The sequence below is a fragment of the Archocentrus centrarchus genome, unplaced genomic scaffold (assembly GCF_007364275.1).
Source record: "Archocentrus centrarchus isolate MPI-CPG fArcCen1 unplaced genomic scaffold, fArcCen1 scaffold_26_ctg1, whole genome shotgun sequence".
Lineage (NCBI taxonomy): Eukaryota > Metazoa > Chordata > Actinopteri > Cichliformes > Cichlidae > Archocentrus > Archocentrus centrarchus.
This window is the reverse complement of record NW_022060256.1, coordinates 6471403-6488427: the sequence shown is the minus strand read 5'-3', so window position 1 is coordinate 6488427 and position 17025 is coordinate 6471403. Positions and strand designations below refer to the sequence as shown.

General features: G+C 43.5%; 1 protein-coding gene across 2 annotated transcripts in view; it reads left to right on the top strand.

Moving 5' to 3' along the window:
• wdfy3 (WD repeat and FYVE domain containing 3) overlaps window positions 1-17025 on the top strand; it is a 115676-nt gene that overhangs the window by 38305 nt on the left and 60346 nt on the right. The window contains exons 9-17 of one of the 2 annotated variants that reach the window (XM_030723439.1): window positions 1726-2205; window positions 2501-2611; window positions 4570-4763; window positions 7737-8008; window positions 8516-8713; window positions 9602-9685; window positions 13002-13191; window positions 13536-13750; window positions 15989-16101. In XM_030723439.1, the coding sequence (XP_030579299.1) occupies window positions 1726-2205; window positions 2501-2611; window positions 4570-4763; window positions 7737-8008; window positions 8516-8713; window positions 9602-9685; window positions 13002-13191; window positions 13536-13750; window positions 15989-16101 (1857 nt within the window). The remainder of the gene's footprint in view (window positions 1-1725; window positions 2206-2500; window positions 2612-4569; window positions 4764-7736; window positions 8009-8515; window positions 8714-9601; window positions 9686-13001; window positions 13192-13535; window positions 13751-15988; window positions 16102-17025) is intronic. The other variant, XM_030723440.1, reaches the window with a different exon arrangement.

Genomic DNA, 17025 nt, shown 5'->3' with positions numbered 1-17025 from the left:
AAGTATTTGAAGTAGCAGGTATCTGTGAAAGGAGAAGTGATTCAGCAGAAGCTGAAGGAGGAATCTCCTGTTGAGTATTTAAAAACAACAACAACAAAAAAACAGGGTTATTTGTGCAAAGTTAGCGAGCACATAACATTTTTTAGTTATGATCATTAAATACTAAGCTCGGGTCCTCTACCAGAGGGCTGGGAGCTTGAGGGTCCTACAGTATCTTAGCTGTTCCCAGGACTGCGCTCTTCTGGACAGAGATCTCAGCGGTCCTTCCAGGAATCTGCTGGAGCCTTTCTCCCAGTTTGGGGGTCACTGCTGCGAGTGTTCCGATTATCACAGGGACCGCTGTTACCTTCACCTTCCACATCCCCTCTAGCTCTTCTCAGCCCTTGATATTTATCGAGCTTCTCGTGTTCCACCTTCGTGATGTTATGGTTTCTTGGTATTGGAGCGTTTATCACTACGGCTTTCTTCCTTTGTTTTTCCACCACTGCCATGTTCGGTTGGTTAGCCATCACAAGTTTGTTCGTCTGTATCTGGAAGCCCCACGGGATCTTAGCTCGGTCATTCTCAACCACCCGTGGGGGCGTGTCCCATTTTGACCTTGGCACTTCCGGGTCATACTCGGCACAGATGCTCCTGTATACTGTGCCACCACTTTGGTTATGGCGTTCCATATATGTATCCATGCCTGTGCTGGATTGTCTCATGAAGCCCAGCTGTAAAGTTACAGCAGCACAAATTGAATGTGCATGTATTCATTTGGTTATGCAGAAAATAGAGAAATGTTTTTATGCCTGATTCTAAGTATAGAATTCAACTGCTGAGTCTTATGTACAATTGCAGCTACTTAAACAGAGAGAATACCTGTTCAACCTGTTCAATCAGTACATTACGTTCACTTTGATCTGCTGACAAACTGAAGTGATTTCCACATCCACTTCATTACGCTGTGGTTCAGTAACATTAAATGTGTAAATGTATCCAGTTTCAGTTTTCAACCTTAGAAATAAGCAACAGTGTTACAATAATTAACCTGAATTAATTAATTTTACTACTCTGTGCAGTAAATCCCAAGATTAATGATTTTCTGCATCTCTTATGTTATTTGAAGCAGTGCTACATTTTACTTTATCGATTTTTTTTTTCTTCACTATTTTATCATGTGATAACATCTCTGATTGCAGTAAGCGACACTCACAGGGATCATTATGTGTAGATGACTCATTTGATGTGTGAAACAAGCCTTTACGTGTGAGCGTGCACAGATCCTGAAGCAGACATCCCTGACCACCACCCCGATACTCGTTATCGCCGACTGGGCTTTTAGGTTTTGTGGAGCCAGTTAATGCAAAGAAAGCCTGGCTTTGTTGAGCTTCCTTCATAGTATACCCCTCTGATATATAACAATACTGATGCCAAGCAGAGTACATCTTCCATGTGTCTAAATTGTTGGACCATTTCTGAATCTTTTAATAGTTTTTTTTTTTTTTTTTGCGCTTTTGGCCACAGCGGCTTTTATCAGCAGTGGAGAGACAGGAAATGGCCGGGACTCAAACCTGCACCGCAACGCAGTATACGAATGTGGTCGCCGGCTTCACCACTAAGCCACCCGGGCGCCACATTTCTGAATCTTTTGATTTCATTTTAAAGTTTAGGTTACTTCATTTTTTTCTGCTTCAGGTGGTATTTTTTTCAGTGGGCATTCATTTGATATTTTTTTTATTTCAGGCCATACAGTGCGTAATATTCAGGCCTTTTCGGTGCTCCAAAATGCCTTCCTACGAGCCAAAACAAGCCGTCTGGCCTGCATGCTCCTGGACGCCGTCGGAAACATCTACGCAGCGGAACCAGCCAACTATTTCATCCTGGAGTCGCAGCACACGCTGTCTCAGTTTGCAGAGCGTGTGGCCAAACTCCCCGAGGCTCAGGCCAAGTACTTTGAGCTGCTGGAATTTGTCGTCTTCAGCCTCAACTATGTGCCGTGTAAGGAGCTCTTCAGTGTTAGCGTGCTGCTCAAATCGAGCACTTCGTACGCCTGCAGCATCACGGCCGTAGGGACGCTGCTGAAGCTGGCCAGGCACGACCCGGTGTTCAGCGACGTGCTGCGGGAGGTCGGCCTGCTGGAGGTGCTGGTCAACCTGCTGCACAAGTACGCCGCATTGCTCAAAGACCCGACCTCACAACAGCAACCACACAACAATGACCAAGGTGAGCTGCTTTTTTAGTTCCTCTTCTTTTTCATTTTTACCTGAAAATGAGAGGAGCGGACATTCACAGCTGATTCTCCCTCCTCGAACAGCCTCGGAGATCCACAGCAAAAATAAAATAGATTGTGATTAACCAACAGCAATACTAGTTATTTTTTTGAGTGTTAGTTAGTTAAGGTTAACATAATTTTTACTCCCTGCCTTTTATTTTGTATCTTCTACTGAATCATTATTTGCTCAGTGCATTAATGCATTCATAATCCTGTCTAACACGAACCTCCTCTCTGTGTGTTTAGCAGACTGCAAAAACAACACCGTGGCAGAGGAGCAGAAGCAGTTGGCCTGGCTGGTGATGGAGACGCTGACTGTGCTCCTGCAGAGCTCCAACACCACCAACACTAATGCAGGTAAACGCATGCACACAACGCTCTATGCAGGATTGGTGGTTCCTTAAAAAGCTTGATGCCTTCCAATTAAATGAAATCCAGAGCTTTACATAATCTCCCTTAATAATAAAAGTACCTGATTCTTATCATGCAGCCATGTTTACAAGGTCAGAGCTATCATTCAATAGAAATAACAATAAAAAAAAAAAACTCTGGAGGAAAATGATCCAACTTTGTGTCTCTTTAAGGTCCCAGCGGGTTAAATGTTTGTCTCTGAGCTCTGGTGCTAAAACACAAACACAAATGATGTCGCCTGAAAAACCACGAGGACCACATCATAGCTGTACCTTTAAAAAAAGATTTAGTCATTACTCAAGTTTAACCTTAAACAACTTTTAAGTGTTGAATCAGTGCAGTTATTTAATTCACAAACTACCCAATCTCCTCTTTTTCCATGTACCGTCCTTACTGACGTGTCCTTGAGCAATACTTTGATTCTCCATCATCTCTAGGATGATGTGCCTTGAACTTTGACCTCTCTGTTGAGGTGGAGAGGAAAGACAGTTTTCTTCCTGTGTGTGTGTGTGTGTGTGAGAACGCTGACAGCTCACAGCTCTGTTTGACCTTGATGATGAAGACCGGTGTCTTTGGTCGGAGGGACGATGATGTGTGTAATATCTGACACATTGATTAAATTTACAGTTTACGCTCCTCAGCTGGCCGGCCTAACCTGGAGAGACTTGGAGAACAAGATTAGAAAGAAATTATAATAATGGGATCAGTCAAGGTTTTTATCATCTCCAGATAAACTTGAATAAATATCAGTAACATTACAAAACAGCCACTTTTTCAGTAATGCATTTACAAATCAGATTTTCAGAAGATGTCAGCCTGAAAAGTTTCAGTTTGAAGAAGCCAAAGTAAATGGTAAATGGACTAGCTCTTATATAGCGCTTTTCTACTCAGTATGAGCACTCAAAGCGCTATTACAACATGTTTACATTCACCCATGCACTCCCATTCATACAAGCACTTCCATATGTACTAAGCTAAGTGCTTTTTAATTAACTATCATTCACACACATTCATACTCCGACGGGACGGTCGGAGAGCAACTTGGGGTTAAGTATCTTGCCCAAGGATACATTGGCATGTAGCCTGGAGTAGCCAGGAATCGAACCGCTGACCTTCTGATCAGTAGGTGACCTGCTCTACCTACTGAGCTACAGCCACCCCCAAAGTTTTCCTTGTAAATGTCTAATGCATTTATTTCACGCCATGAAATGGGTGTAATAGAAATGCAAGGAAGGATCTAAGGTTGTTTTTGTGCATAACGTTACTGTTTTCATTTGAGGAATGGGAAACTGGGAAAGGTGGGCAATACAAGAAAGATCTGGTGTCTAGAAATTGAGAGATTTTAACGATTTGCCAAACTGAAGCTGGACTAAAGCATTCGTATGAGCCCAAAGAGTCACTCCTGCTTTAAAGGACGCCTCAGTCTGACTGTTTTAAATATCAGCCAGTGCTTTGGAGATCCCTCTTTAGCTCCACACACAGGTTGATTGGAGCCGAAGCTGCTCAGGCATGATTGGTCACCAACACTGACTATAAGCAAACTGCGGTACCAGAAATGTTGCCCCTTCCCTTCAGGTGCAGCAGTTTGTCGTGCTTTTCTCTGTTTTCTATTATTTTTCATGGAATATTTAATTTTAAAGTGTTGGTTGAACCACTCTGACTTCTCCTAAAGTGCATTCTCATAATTTTCTGAAATATATTAAAGAATTACAAAAAAAGTGACCAAAAACAATCTGTGGCTGCCAAATACCTGTTCATTAACCGAAGCCCAGCTTTAAAGCTGTAAGGAGGCCACAGTGAAGCGTGGCTGTGGTGTTAGTTATGTTGCAAAGATGCCGGAGGTTTCTGGTACCCATCAGCAAATTTAATCATTAACTGTTTGTTGTTTTCTTTACTTCTTCCAGCCCTGTTCAGAGAGTTCGGCGGAGCTCGTTGCGTTCACAACATCGTGAAGTACCGCCAGTGTCGCGAGCACGCCCTGCTCATCATTCAGCAGCTCGTCCTGTCGCCAAGCGGTGACGACGACATGGGAACTTTGCTGGGCCTGATGCACTCTGCACCGCCCAGCGAACTGCAGCTGAAGACCGACATACTGAGGGTAACGGCTCACACCGCGTACTCGTCTTCTTTATGTTTTAAGCACTAATGTTGAGCTGCTTCCTGCGGGGACAGCCACTTATATGCTTTTAATTTGTGCAGCTTACGTCTCTTTTTCATTTACATCTGCTGAATTTGTTTTAGTGGACACTGCCAGAACCTGTCGGTGGATTTGAGTGAGAAGTCTGAGCAGCGGAAAGTCTGTAATTTAAAAAAAATCAATATTCATTTGAAGCCCTGCATACAGTAATTGCTTCAAACGAGGTGCGCTGAGGGTTAGGTGCACATAAAAGCATGCACTCTGCTCACACTCACTCACACACAGACAGGATGTGAGGGCGGCTCATCTGCTGAAGCATAATTGCATTTTCAGATTCCACTCCTTCAAACGAGGTTATTCTCCTGCCGTCTGAAGGCTTCGTTTGGATTAACCCGTCAGCATTTTACTCCAATTTCACTAATCAGGGATTTTAATTATCACCCTAAAAAGGATTGCAAAGAATTCGTATCAAATCTAGTTAGACTTTAATAATTTTTTCCTTACTCAGAGTTTAATTTATCGCTGGCACAAACGCACTGCAGACCCTCTAAAAGATACCAGAGTTAAACCTATCCTTGTGACGGTGCCCATTTAACACTTTAATATCTCAGGGGGGGAACAGCCTAACCCTGATAGGCCCCATCTAATTCCCACAGCCTCCACGCAGCTGCCAAACTTATCACCCTAAACCTAAATTTTATGTGCATGTAGTTGTCGCCTGGTGGTAATTTCCCAGCTTACAGGTCAGGAAGAGGATGTCCAACATCCTGTGACTGGTTTTAAAAGCTTTGTGCTGAGTCTGGGAGTCTTCTAAAGTAGCAGGAAACCGCTGGCCCAGTGGTGCAACATATAACTGTTTTTAATTCTCTTTCATTCACTGTCCCTCCGTTTGGAGATATTTTTATGGGCCCTAGCTGCTGTAATTCTTTTTCTAGCTATAATGTTCAGAAATGTAGAAATGGGAGGTTTGAATAAAATGCAGTGGAATGCATCGGTGCTGCGATGTCATACATTTTCTGTGAGGTTCAGTTAAAAACCTAATTGTGACCTTCAGGGTTATATGAAAATGGCCCCGAGCTCCTGTGACCTACAGTAAATGCTTTCCTGATGAGTTTATGATCACAGTGGTTAGCTATGAGTATTACTTGATGCAGCATCATTTTGTAAATCAGGTACTCGTTGTGTCCAGAATGATGGTAAAGCACGGTATGCTTTGTGCTATTATATGCAATCTATTGTCAGTCCACTAATTTGGTTCAGGCTTAAAAATATCTCACATTAGGAAAAGGCAGCGATGCAGCAGTTTATGAAATAAACTACAGTTTCAGCCCATGTCTGTCTGGCAGTGGCTGATGTTTGACTGGGCCGTAGCAGCGCCTCGATTCTTCTCTTTTTCAGCCGTTCTGTTGCAGATTTGCTGCCGTGCCTGGGATCATTGTCCTGCTGCATGACCCAATTTTGGTTGAGCTTTAGCTGCTGGACAGCTGGCCTCACATTTGACTGTAGAATACTTTGGTGCGCAGAGGAGTTCATGCTCAACTCAGTGACTGCAAGGTGCCCAGGTCCTGTGGCTGCAAAACAAGCCCAAATCATCAGCCCTCCACCTGAATGAGGTGTTTGTGCTGGTATGCTGTCAGACATCTCCACTCTGGTCCTGTTCAGAGGTCTTGTGGTTTGTTCAGATGCAACTTTGCAAACCTAAGCCATGCTGCCATGTTCTTTCTAGTGATAGGACGCCCGGCAAGGCTTCCAAACAAGCCATACTTGTTCAGTCTTTATCGAATTATATGATCATTATTCAGCCTGACTGAGGCCTGGAGAGTCTGAGATGGAGCTCTCGGAGGTTTTGCGGTTTCTCTGAGGCCTGACCTTGGAGTGAGAGGACAGCCACTCCTGGGAAGGTTGTGGATTTGTGTTTGTGTTAACTGGCAAAACTTGTGTTTCTTATAGGGGTGATCACATCTGCTGATGATTTGTCAGTCAAGTGCATTTGATTACCAGCTGCTTCTTATCCTTTTAAATTCCTATGGAAGCAGTAAGAGTGGACCTACAGGACTCATTACTGTCCGGTGAAAGTAGAATAAATAGTTGAATTTTCATCAGCCAATGGGAGATGGTTTTGAGATTGGATCTGGCAAATGCGTCCCTCTTTTTCTCTCTACACTCACTTTTTTGTGGGATTAATATTTGGGCATTTTGAGTAAATCACAGCTGTAATGATAATATACCAGCTGTTTTTGAATGTCCACAACTATCAAGTAAGTCTAGGTAACATCAGGACTTTGCTAATTTTTTTGTGTTACTGAAGTGATTGTTGGATGCTGTGAATCATTGTGTGACGTAGAGGAGCATTCATCATTTAGTTGTGCGTTCCGTGCCGCCGCCATTTTGACTTCAGAGGTGATCATATTAAACAGCCCCCAGTGGTGCTGTTTACTTTTTATTGACACCGCACTTCACCTGTGTCATTCAAAAGCTTCATCTGTTGCCGCTCGCAGACGTTTTTCTCCCTGTTTGCCAATTAAAAACTTTGCCTGTCACAGTCGTTCTGTGTTCTCGGGCTCTTTTCTTACATCCCCAGACGCGTTTCTGGGTTACAGTTTGATGTTTCGGTTTAGGTTGCTTGCAAATGCAAACTGTAAAACTTGTAGGAAAAAAACTCAGCTGGTGCAGTGAGGCAAAGAAACCCACAGGGGCTCATAAATATGTCACTGCAAAAGAACAATGAGAGGAAAAATGAGTTGATGAATAGAGATGTGATTGAATGGGGTAACAAAAAAACAAATAAGTGGAAAAAAGAGAAAGATGAGGTGCGTAACATCAGAATAAATTATGCATAAACTGATCTACCTTTGGTGAGTAATATCCTATTAGAAAATCTGTTTTTCTCTTTGTAAACGTTTCATCCTGATGGAGGAATCTTTCTTTGCTCAGGCTTTGTTAGCCGTGCTGCGTGAGAGTCATCGCACTCGGACGGTGTTCCGCAAGGTGGGTGGCTTCGTCTACGTCACCTCGCTGCTGGTGGCCATGGAGCGCTCGCTGTGCCAGCCGCCGCGACACGGCTGGGAGCGCGTCAACCAGAACCAGGTTTTTGAGCTTCTGCACACAGTCTTCTGCACGCTCACCGCCGCCATGCGCTACGAGCCGGCCAACTCGCACTTCTTCCGCACGGAGATCCAGTACGAGAAGCTGGCTGATGCTGTCAGGTAAGAGCCACTGTATGAAAATACACCATTAATTCAAAGAATTTGATTGTTTTTTTGAAGTTCTGCTTTTAAACAACAATAGTTTTGTGCCTTTGATTTGTTTCTTTGTACCAAGTAAGAAAAAGCTGAATGAACATCCTTGAGTGGGTATTCCATAGTTTTTAGCAGGGCTTGTACAAATGCTTTGGATGCTTCTGGATGGATAATCAAACAGGATGTGAATATTTTATGAAAGTTGGGGGGGGGATCACAGGTGAACGGTTTAGGAGGATTAACTTCAGGTTCATTTCTCAGACTCCTCCTGGTGCCTTCAGTCAGATCTTGTGGTAATCATCAGTGGATGGAGTTTGCTTAGTTTCATGAAGATTTCATTAGGTTTGTCATGGGATCGTACTTGTGAAAGTGGGTCACATGATTGGGGGGGGGGACAAAAAAAAAAAAACACTTGACATTTTGTTTTGTGGACTCAATGCAGCAAACACTCTGACTCTGCTTGCCGTCCTCCAGGCTGCTGGGCTGTTTCTCAGACACTAAGAAGCTGGGCCTCACGAGCGTGTTCCCCTCCAACGCGCAGCCTTTCCAGAGGCTGCTGGAGGACGAGGCTGTCCCTGGAGGCTGTGCAGGAGACAGTGTGTGTCCTACGCTCAAACACTGCAGCAAGCTCTTCATCTACCTGTACAAGATGGCCACAGACTCTTTCGACAGGTCAGCCAAGTACAGACCCTAACAATACATACAGCTTTGTTAGGGACATTTATTCAAGATTAAGATTAAATAACTCTATCAAATGTCACACTAAGTGCAAAATGTATATGATGTAATTTCAGTGTGCTGCTCACACAGTAACCAGCAGATATTATATCCAGGGGGTTTTGTGTGAGCCTGTCAGTAATGTATATATTGCACCATAAATCACGTTACAGCTCCTATTCACTCAAGCTCTTCATCTGAGACACTAAACTGTGGCTGCTCACTCAGAGACATGCAGTGTAATAAAGAAGCTGCACAGCCTGGGAGTGCCGTCATGGTGCCGGGATTTGTGACATTTTAGTTTTCAGACATTCAGAACTTCAGTGCGACTGTGAAACAGAAGGAACTCTCGAGTCTGTTAGCTTCTTCTGTGCTCTTTGTGACAGATTTGAATCTCTTAATTAGAGCTCAGATTTTGTTAATTTTCTTAACCATCACATCCATTATGCTTTTTAATAATTACAGTCCATCTGCCTTTTGCATGTGTGCACCACAACGGGGTAAAACAGACTTTAAGCTTTGTGATCTCATATGAACTTTAATATTGAACTGGGGTATTAAAGCAGGCTCCTCAGGCTACGTGCCAAGATCGTGTGGAGGTCTTGCTGGCGATGTGCATGTGACCCAGCCGGAGCTCTGCTCCTGTTTTCTGTCACTTTTCCACTAACAACCTCTTCCCTTCTTTTCTCTCTTTCTCTTTTTCTTCCTTTAACCTTTGGCGCTGTCTGGCTGTTCACCCTCGGTCTGGCCCATCTGCACGGCCGTGTGTGTGTGTGCGTGTGTGTGCATGCCTGTGTGTACGCACGTGTGTGTGTGCGTGCGCGCGCGTGTGCTGCGATGCAGTCGTGCGGAGCAGGTGCCTCCCTGCCTGACTCATGAGACCTCGCTGCCCTCCCCATGGGGCACGCCAGCGCTCGCCAGGAAGAGGTAGCTACAGCGCTCTGTCACTTTCCTCACCTTCATCCTTCCTTCTGTCATCCTCACCTTCAGTAGATACTAAGAGAGACGTCCCAAAAGAACCACTGATCCCTTAACTGTCACATGGAGTTCCTGCTGCAAACTGGAAACTGTGAACATTAAAGAGGGCCTTTAATAGTTAGCTTGAGTTTCGAACAAGTTTCAAATAATGAGGTCGGCGAATGTACAGGTAATGACATAGAGGGCAGATGTCCCCGCCCACCTACTGTTCAAACATTCTGTTTGTGAGGGCCAGCCAATCAGAGGAATGCTGGTTGAAAGGGAGAGAGAGGAGCCAGAACAGCTTGATTTGGATGAAATGAGCGGATGGACCAAGGCTCTGTATAAGATACAGTGCTAACAAATTTATGAAACCACCACCCAGCTCCTCGAAATTAACAGCACTGCTAATTTACCAAAATCATTAATCCATCAGCGTGTGCAAGACCTTTAATCAGAATGATATATTTACGGCTTCACAGTTCATCCGTACTGGAGGTGTTATTATATCAGATTTTAACTTTATGATTTTTGCAGTCAGAAGAATTCCAGGTAGAAAAAGATTTCAGCATGTACAGAAAGTCATCCTGAAATCTACTAATGTACTCCAAGCCAGAAATCTCCACCACAAAAATCCACCATATTTTTGGGTTTTGCTTTCAGTGCTGTGTGTTTGATTACACTAAAAAGACCCAGCCGACTTTGATGAGACCTGCTGGTGGAGCGTGCTCTTCAAAAACTCTGAGCCAGGGCACCGACCTTGGCCTATGCTTTTTAAAAAACATTAATACTGGATGTAATTTAAATTAATGGAATTACTGAAACAATGGTTCAAGCTCTTAGACACACACACACACACGTGTGAATTCCTGTTTTGTTGTGGGCACCACGGGGACATTTCTCCCCACACTCAGATTCAGCTAAATTGCTGTTTTTTCTTCTCTCGCTCCGGCGCTCTTCCGTCTCCTTCGCCCCTCTCTCTAAAAACCCAATCTCTGCTCCTATCTGAATTTCATTTACAAAGGGAAAACTGGTTGGGACATTTTAAATATTCTCTGCCACAAGCTGTAATAGCTGTCAAGGTGAGACGAGGGTCTCTTCCCAGCAGACTTCTTCCCCCCCCCGCCTGTCTGGATTGGCTCCAAGTCTGCATGTTCATGAGGCAGACTAATCTGACAATTAGAGATGATAGGGCTCTTGTCCTTGCTTCATTATAAGATCTTGTTTGTGGATTTAATAACATTGCGGCTGTTTTCTGCACTGTTGACTTCAGTTTCAGTGTTTATGATTGTCTTTTTTTTTTTCCCTAATACTTCACTCAGGCTTATTTGGCAGCCTGTATAATATGAAAAAGTTGCAAAATACTTACTTCTTTTAAATTGCTCCATAAAAATAAAAGCTTTTCTGATTTAATTTTGCTGCTCAGCTTGTGCTACGAGCTTCGCCTTGAAGAAAATGACGGCGGTTGTGATGTGCAAATTGCAGCAATCAGCATTGTGATTATCATGTTTCTGACAGTCAGACAGAAAAAGCTGCTGCTGTTTTTTTGTTTAAAGAAATGTTTTAAACCCTTTCAGTGTTGCCTGCTAGAATATTTCCATTTCTTAGACTGAGGCGGCTAAAACAGTGGGTATGTGTGATAATAAAGCACGATTTCACGCTTCAAGCTTTCTTTTAAAGGTCTACACCAAACACCTGACAGGAAAAGCAGGAGAGTGGCTGCAGTAACTCCTCAGCTGCTCATGATAAAATAACTCTTACTCTGGCATTGTGAGAATAAATCAGATTCATAATTCAGTTTTTAAATATAGCACCAGTAACCTCGTGGTAAAGACCTTACAGTATTAGTTAGATGATCGACTGAGCAGCACGGTGGGGAGGAAGACGTCCATTTTAACAGGAAAAGACTTCCAGGCTCGGGGAGGGGCAGCCATCCCCTGTGACGGGTGTGGGTGAGGGAGGGGGGAGCAGAGCGAGAAAAGGACAAAATATAAACTGTGGGAGAGTAAACAAATTAATGTCACGCAGTAGTGGCATATAAATGCATCAGGAATGAAAAGTGGGTGATTCCTCAGGGGCCTAAAGGAGCAACTGGCAATTTTAAGCTTTATCAAAAATTCCAGTTTAAAGGCTAATCTTAAAGGTAGAGAGGGTGCCCGTCTGGATGGCTGGTTCCACAGGAGAGGGGCCTGATAACTGAGCGCTCTGCCTCAGAAACTCTAGGAGCCACAAATTAGCCTGCAGCCTGAGAGTGAAGTGCTCTTTTGGGATATTAGGATGCTGAGAGGTCTTTGGGGCCTGAAGAACCTGTGCTCATAAAATTTTTGTAATCCCTGAAAGCAGCAGAAGCAAAAGAAGCGGCTTCATCTTGGCTTCCTTCGCTTTAGCCTGTGTGAGCTCTAACCACCACCGCAGCTGGAGTTTGCTAAAGCATGTTGCCTCCATTACGCTGCATTTATCAAGGAATCAAACTTAGTTTTTGGACTTTGAGCTGCACATTAGTGCAGATCAGAGTGCTTCATGGATGAAGCAAAAAATAATAAATAAAAAAGAAGTGACTCAAAACCAAGGTAGAAACTACTAAGAGGCGAAAGTAAGGAGACTTTGTGTCTTCTCTGGCGGCAGATAATCAATCAGAAGTGTGATTAGATTCTGAAGAAATAAAAACAGTTTAAAGTGTCCGCCAGCTGCTGTGAACATCAGCAATCTGGTTCATTTTGTTGCCCCGGAGCCAAGCCTTCCAGCATTTTATGCTGACTCCAACCTTTCCAGCTCTGCATCTCTCCTGAGGAGGGATTTGCCGCTCTAATTTGCATCGCAGTAGCACGCCTATTTTGTCTAATTACCCGAGTGCGGGCCCCTGCAGATCTGCTACTCTCTGCTGTTTGCACAGGGCGTGGGGGGGTAGGGCGGGGGCTCGTTGCTTTGGATGAAACTATAGCCGTCTGACACCTCCATCTTTGAAGTGTGCAAACAACTGACTCATGTTAACTAAAGTTACAGACAGAGTGTTAAATACAATGCTTACATTCAGTGACGGGATTATTTTGATCCTAAGTAGAGCACAGTTTCCCCCGGAGCCCCGTCAGGTCTCACAACTTTGATTATGAATATTAAGGAGCTGCTTCCTGTTTTTGTGAGCTACTTACATATTTTACAGTAGAGCAGGACATGTAAATTAGTGTGACTCAAGTGGTTTAGAGAGTAAACAAATTTCCTAATTTTACTGTTCATGGCTAAGCCTGTCTGAAATTATGACGATCTAATGTCGTCTTTGTGCTTCCAGACATGGCTACTACGGTACGTCGGGCCCTCCTGCCCCAGTAAAAGCCCTGACTGACTTGAAGCTCCACTTGGCAAACTCCTCCCACCCAGTTTCTTCATCATCCTCATCAGACATGGTGGCCATCCACCCAGGGGCTGTCCTGGCCATGGTGGACCTGCTGCCCTCCGTGTCCTCCGACAGCCAGCCAGAGGTGAGGAAACGTAACGAGGAAGTGCGCTTCCTGTCAAAGTGGGTGAAGGGAAAGGAAGTGCCTTTTTGTCTGTTAGTTTTTCCATGTCAGAAGGCAGTCAGCTAGCTACAGATGTGCAGTTTGGGGGAAAAAAATCAAATGTGATAAATGACAAGTAGCTGATTTATTTATTTATTTAATCAGTGTGTTGCCAAAAGCAGTTTGTAGCATTTACCTGATTCTGCTTAACCTTTTTTCCCCTTATGGAAGGATTTAAACTACACTTAGTTTAGTGTTATTTGCTCTTACATTTGTGGGAACTATGAGCTCTTCAACGTCCTCCTCCTCCTCCTGTCTCCACCCAGCATGCCCTCGATCTGCAGCTGGCAGTGGCCAACATCCTGCAGCTCCTGGTGAACAGTGAGAGGAACCAGCAGGTGTTGTGTGAAGCCTGCCTCCATCAGCGGCTGCTGCAGCGCTGTAGTCAGGCCCTCAGCGATGAAGACCACCCGCTGCACCCGCCGCTGCAGAGGATGTTTGAGAGGTTGGCCTCACAGGCCCTGCAGCCGATGGCACTCAGGTACTGAACCTGAGGTATTATGGTATTATGTAGGCTCCGACAAACCTAAAGGGAGAAAGCTTAACCCTGAAATGCCATCCCAACAAGGGAGTCTAAAAGTAAGACGTCTCAAAAACATAAAATATTGTCTGTACAAATGTTTGGAACCGTTAATCAAATTCTTCTGAAACCAAAATTAATTTCACATGAACTCTGTGATACTTTCCGCCGTGTGTGACATCACAAAAACAGTTTACTGAGTCTGGCTAACATCAGCGGCGCTAGCACCAGCTGACTTCCTTTCAGGGTAACATCCGCTCACCTGTTGTGTGTCAGTTTACTCTGATGCAGCCTTTCACCAGATCAAAATACTGCAGCTGGAGGCGAGCAAGCTCTTCTACATTAATAAAATATGAATTATTAGTTTAACCGACCACTGTTTCTAGTGATGACTGACGGGGCCACAAGGTTTACTTGTTTAGTTGGTAATCCCAACTCCAGACTCGCTGAACCAGCAGTCCCTCAAACCAGCAGTCTGAGACTTTTGTCCCCTGATGTACACCTCTGGGTACTTTGTTTTTAAATTTGGGGACAAGCGAACAAATTAAATTTACATTAATTTGATGACTGCTGAATTTTTAAAATAAAGCTGTTTTTTTTTTGTTTTTTTTAAGGACTATATGTTCTTTATTTTTCTATTAAAAAATGCACAAATACATCACATGACAACAGGTTTGGGCATCTGTGGTAAAGTAAAATGTGTAAGGTGTTAAAGGCAAAGAAAGTGGGGGTGTTATTTTACTTTATGAAGGTCCGTCACTCCTCGTTGGAGGGGTCTAAAACTCAAATCCAAATTTCTGTTTGGTCTTTGGCATTAAAAAAAGTTTCAAGTCTCAAAGAGACTCGGAGTCAATTTAATAAATTTACTGTTTTCATTCATTCAGGGAGTTCTTGGTTTGAGCTTTCTTACTTGGTCATACTCGTTTGTTTTTTAACCATATTTAACCAGTAGATAAGAAACCATGAGACAGTCCCACAAAAATTCTGAAAATCATGAAGAGATGTAATACCGGATCTTTAGATTTCTTTATTTTAAACATTATTGTTTTTCCAGAATTTTCTCCACAGGCCTGAGCTCAAAGTGAACAGCATTGTATGAAGAAAATAATTTTTTTGGAAAGCTTTTTCCCACCTTTTTTTTTTTTTAGCACGCTAATCTGCAGGTTTCATTGTGAGTGAAGGAGAAATTCATATGCAGGCAAAAAGAAAAACGTGATTCTCATTTCCCGCTTGACTTGTTAAGTGAGATGGGAGATTGGGGTTGAGGGACAGGGCTGGAAGTTATTTGACATGCACATGCTTGGTTGTTTTCATATGTTAATGCAGTCTGCCTGGCTGCCCCCCCAAAATAATTATGCCGGGGGTAAACGTATCCCTGTCTGTCAATCTGTTCCCCATCCTTCTCCCCCCCCCCCTGCCTGTCAGGCTTACCCTTTATATTTCCTCTCTTCTTGTTTTATTTTTTTGTCTCTGCTCTGTCGACATCAGCCAGCAGCAAAGCTCCAGAGCCTTTCTGCCTCCTCGGTGCCGCTCTCAAATCGTCTGGTTCCAGCCGCTAGTGTCACACACTCGACGCTTTGACAGCAGACACACACAATCACAGCAACACTTTGCATTCATGTCATTTACACACCAGTCAACCATGTCTCTGACTTTGAAACAGACTGAAAAATGCAGTTAACCTGAGCTGCTGAGGAGTGGGAGTAACTACTGACTTAACTCACTGCATACAATTAGGAGGTGCGTCAAAATTTAATGAGAGCTTAGAGGACATAGTATGACTGGGGGGGGCCATGTGTGACTGCAACAACTAAACCCAGCGGTTGTGTTTGTTTGGTTACTTAATGGGATCAGAGCCACGCACTGAAAAACAGGAATGGGCCTGAAAGAGGACTTTTTTATGCTGAATCAGATGATTTGTATGCGCACTTCCTGTTTCTACATGTGGTTAACAGGATGGTTGGAGTGTAGTTTAGTTCCTGGGCCAAACAAAAGTGTTTTTTTTTTAAAAACCACTGAAAGGATGTTTTGAGTAATGGTGGAAAAAAGAAATTGTTATTTGAAGCTAAAAAAAAAAGAAAAAGCTACTTAAATATGATTAATTACACTCAAAGCAGATTGAGCAGTGACTGGCACATTTGTTGTTTTCCTTGTTTATTTATTTTTTATTCTTGACTTTCTGCTAATCTTCCCGTTCAGGGAGTTCTTACGGCTTGGAAACCCGCTGAACTGTGGCGCCTGGGACAAGAAGCTGCTGAAGAACTACCGGGTCCACAAACCGAGCTCTCTCAGCTACGACGCCGAGATGAGAAGTAAGATGATAAGATTTGAGCTTTACAGTCTCTGTTCCAGCAGAAATGCTCCTGCAGGTGTTATCTGTTACAGATGTTCAGTAAAAGTAGATTTTGGGTGTTCTCTTTTATTTAACACTCAGTTGTTACGCTGAATAAGAAAGAGGTGAGTTTGTGTAAATGTCACATCAGTGACTGTAACAGTGGGATCACATCAGCTACACACACTGCATTTGCATGGTTGTCGATGTGTTGGCAAAATCTGTCCAGCAACCTGTGTTAGCATTTGTTTTTGCCGGATTATTAAAGTGCTGACTAAAAAGTGGACATTTTTGGTGCCTCCAGATTTATGTTTTATCACCTATTAGAATACGTTCTCTGTATTTGTTGAAGAAAAGCGGCAGTTCCTCCGAAGGTGAAATTCTCACTCTGTAATAGCTGAGAATTAAGGAGCTCTTTCCACAGCAGTCTTCCAAGCGGAGTTATGAAGGATAATGTCACCTGGGAGCGATTCCCATCTGCCATAACGATGCAGGCTTTCTCCTGGGAGAACAAGCGCTTGAAAAAAAAGAGAGCCATCTTTTCTTTGCTCACTCTCTGCAAACTCACTACTACGAATTCTCTAAAGAATAATATCTGATTTTAGAGTATGAGCTTTACTTAGTCCTTTAATGCCAAATTAAAATGCCTAGTAGCATCTCGGGGGCGGTCTGTGTGCTCTCAGAATGGTCAGAGGAATACCTTAAATTAATTAGATACTAACTTTGTAATTTATCCAGAGCTGCTAAATTTCTTGTCAGGTCTAAGACAGAAAACAAACCTAATCAGGTGTCCTTCCACGCCTCTGTGTTATTAACCGCTCATCAGACGGGATCTTGTGAGTGCTGGAGCTTATCTCAGCTGTCACAGGGTGAGAAGTGGGAATGAACCCTGAAAAGGTCGTCG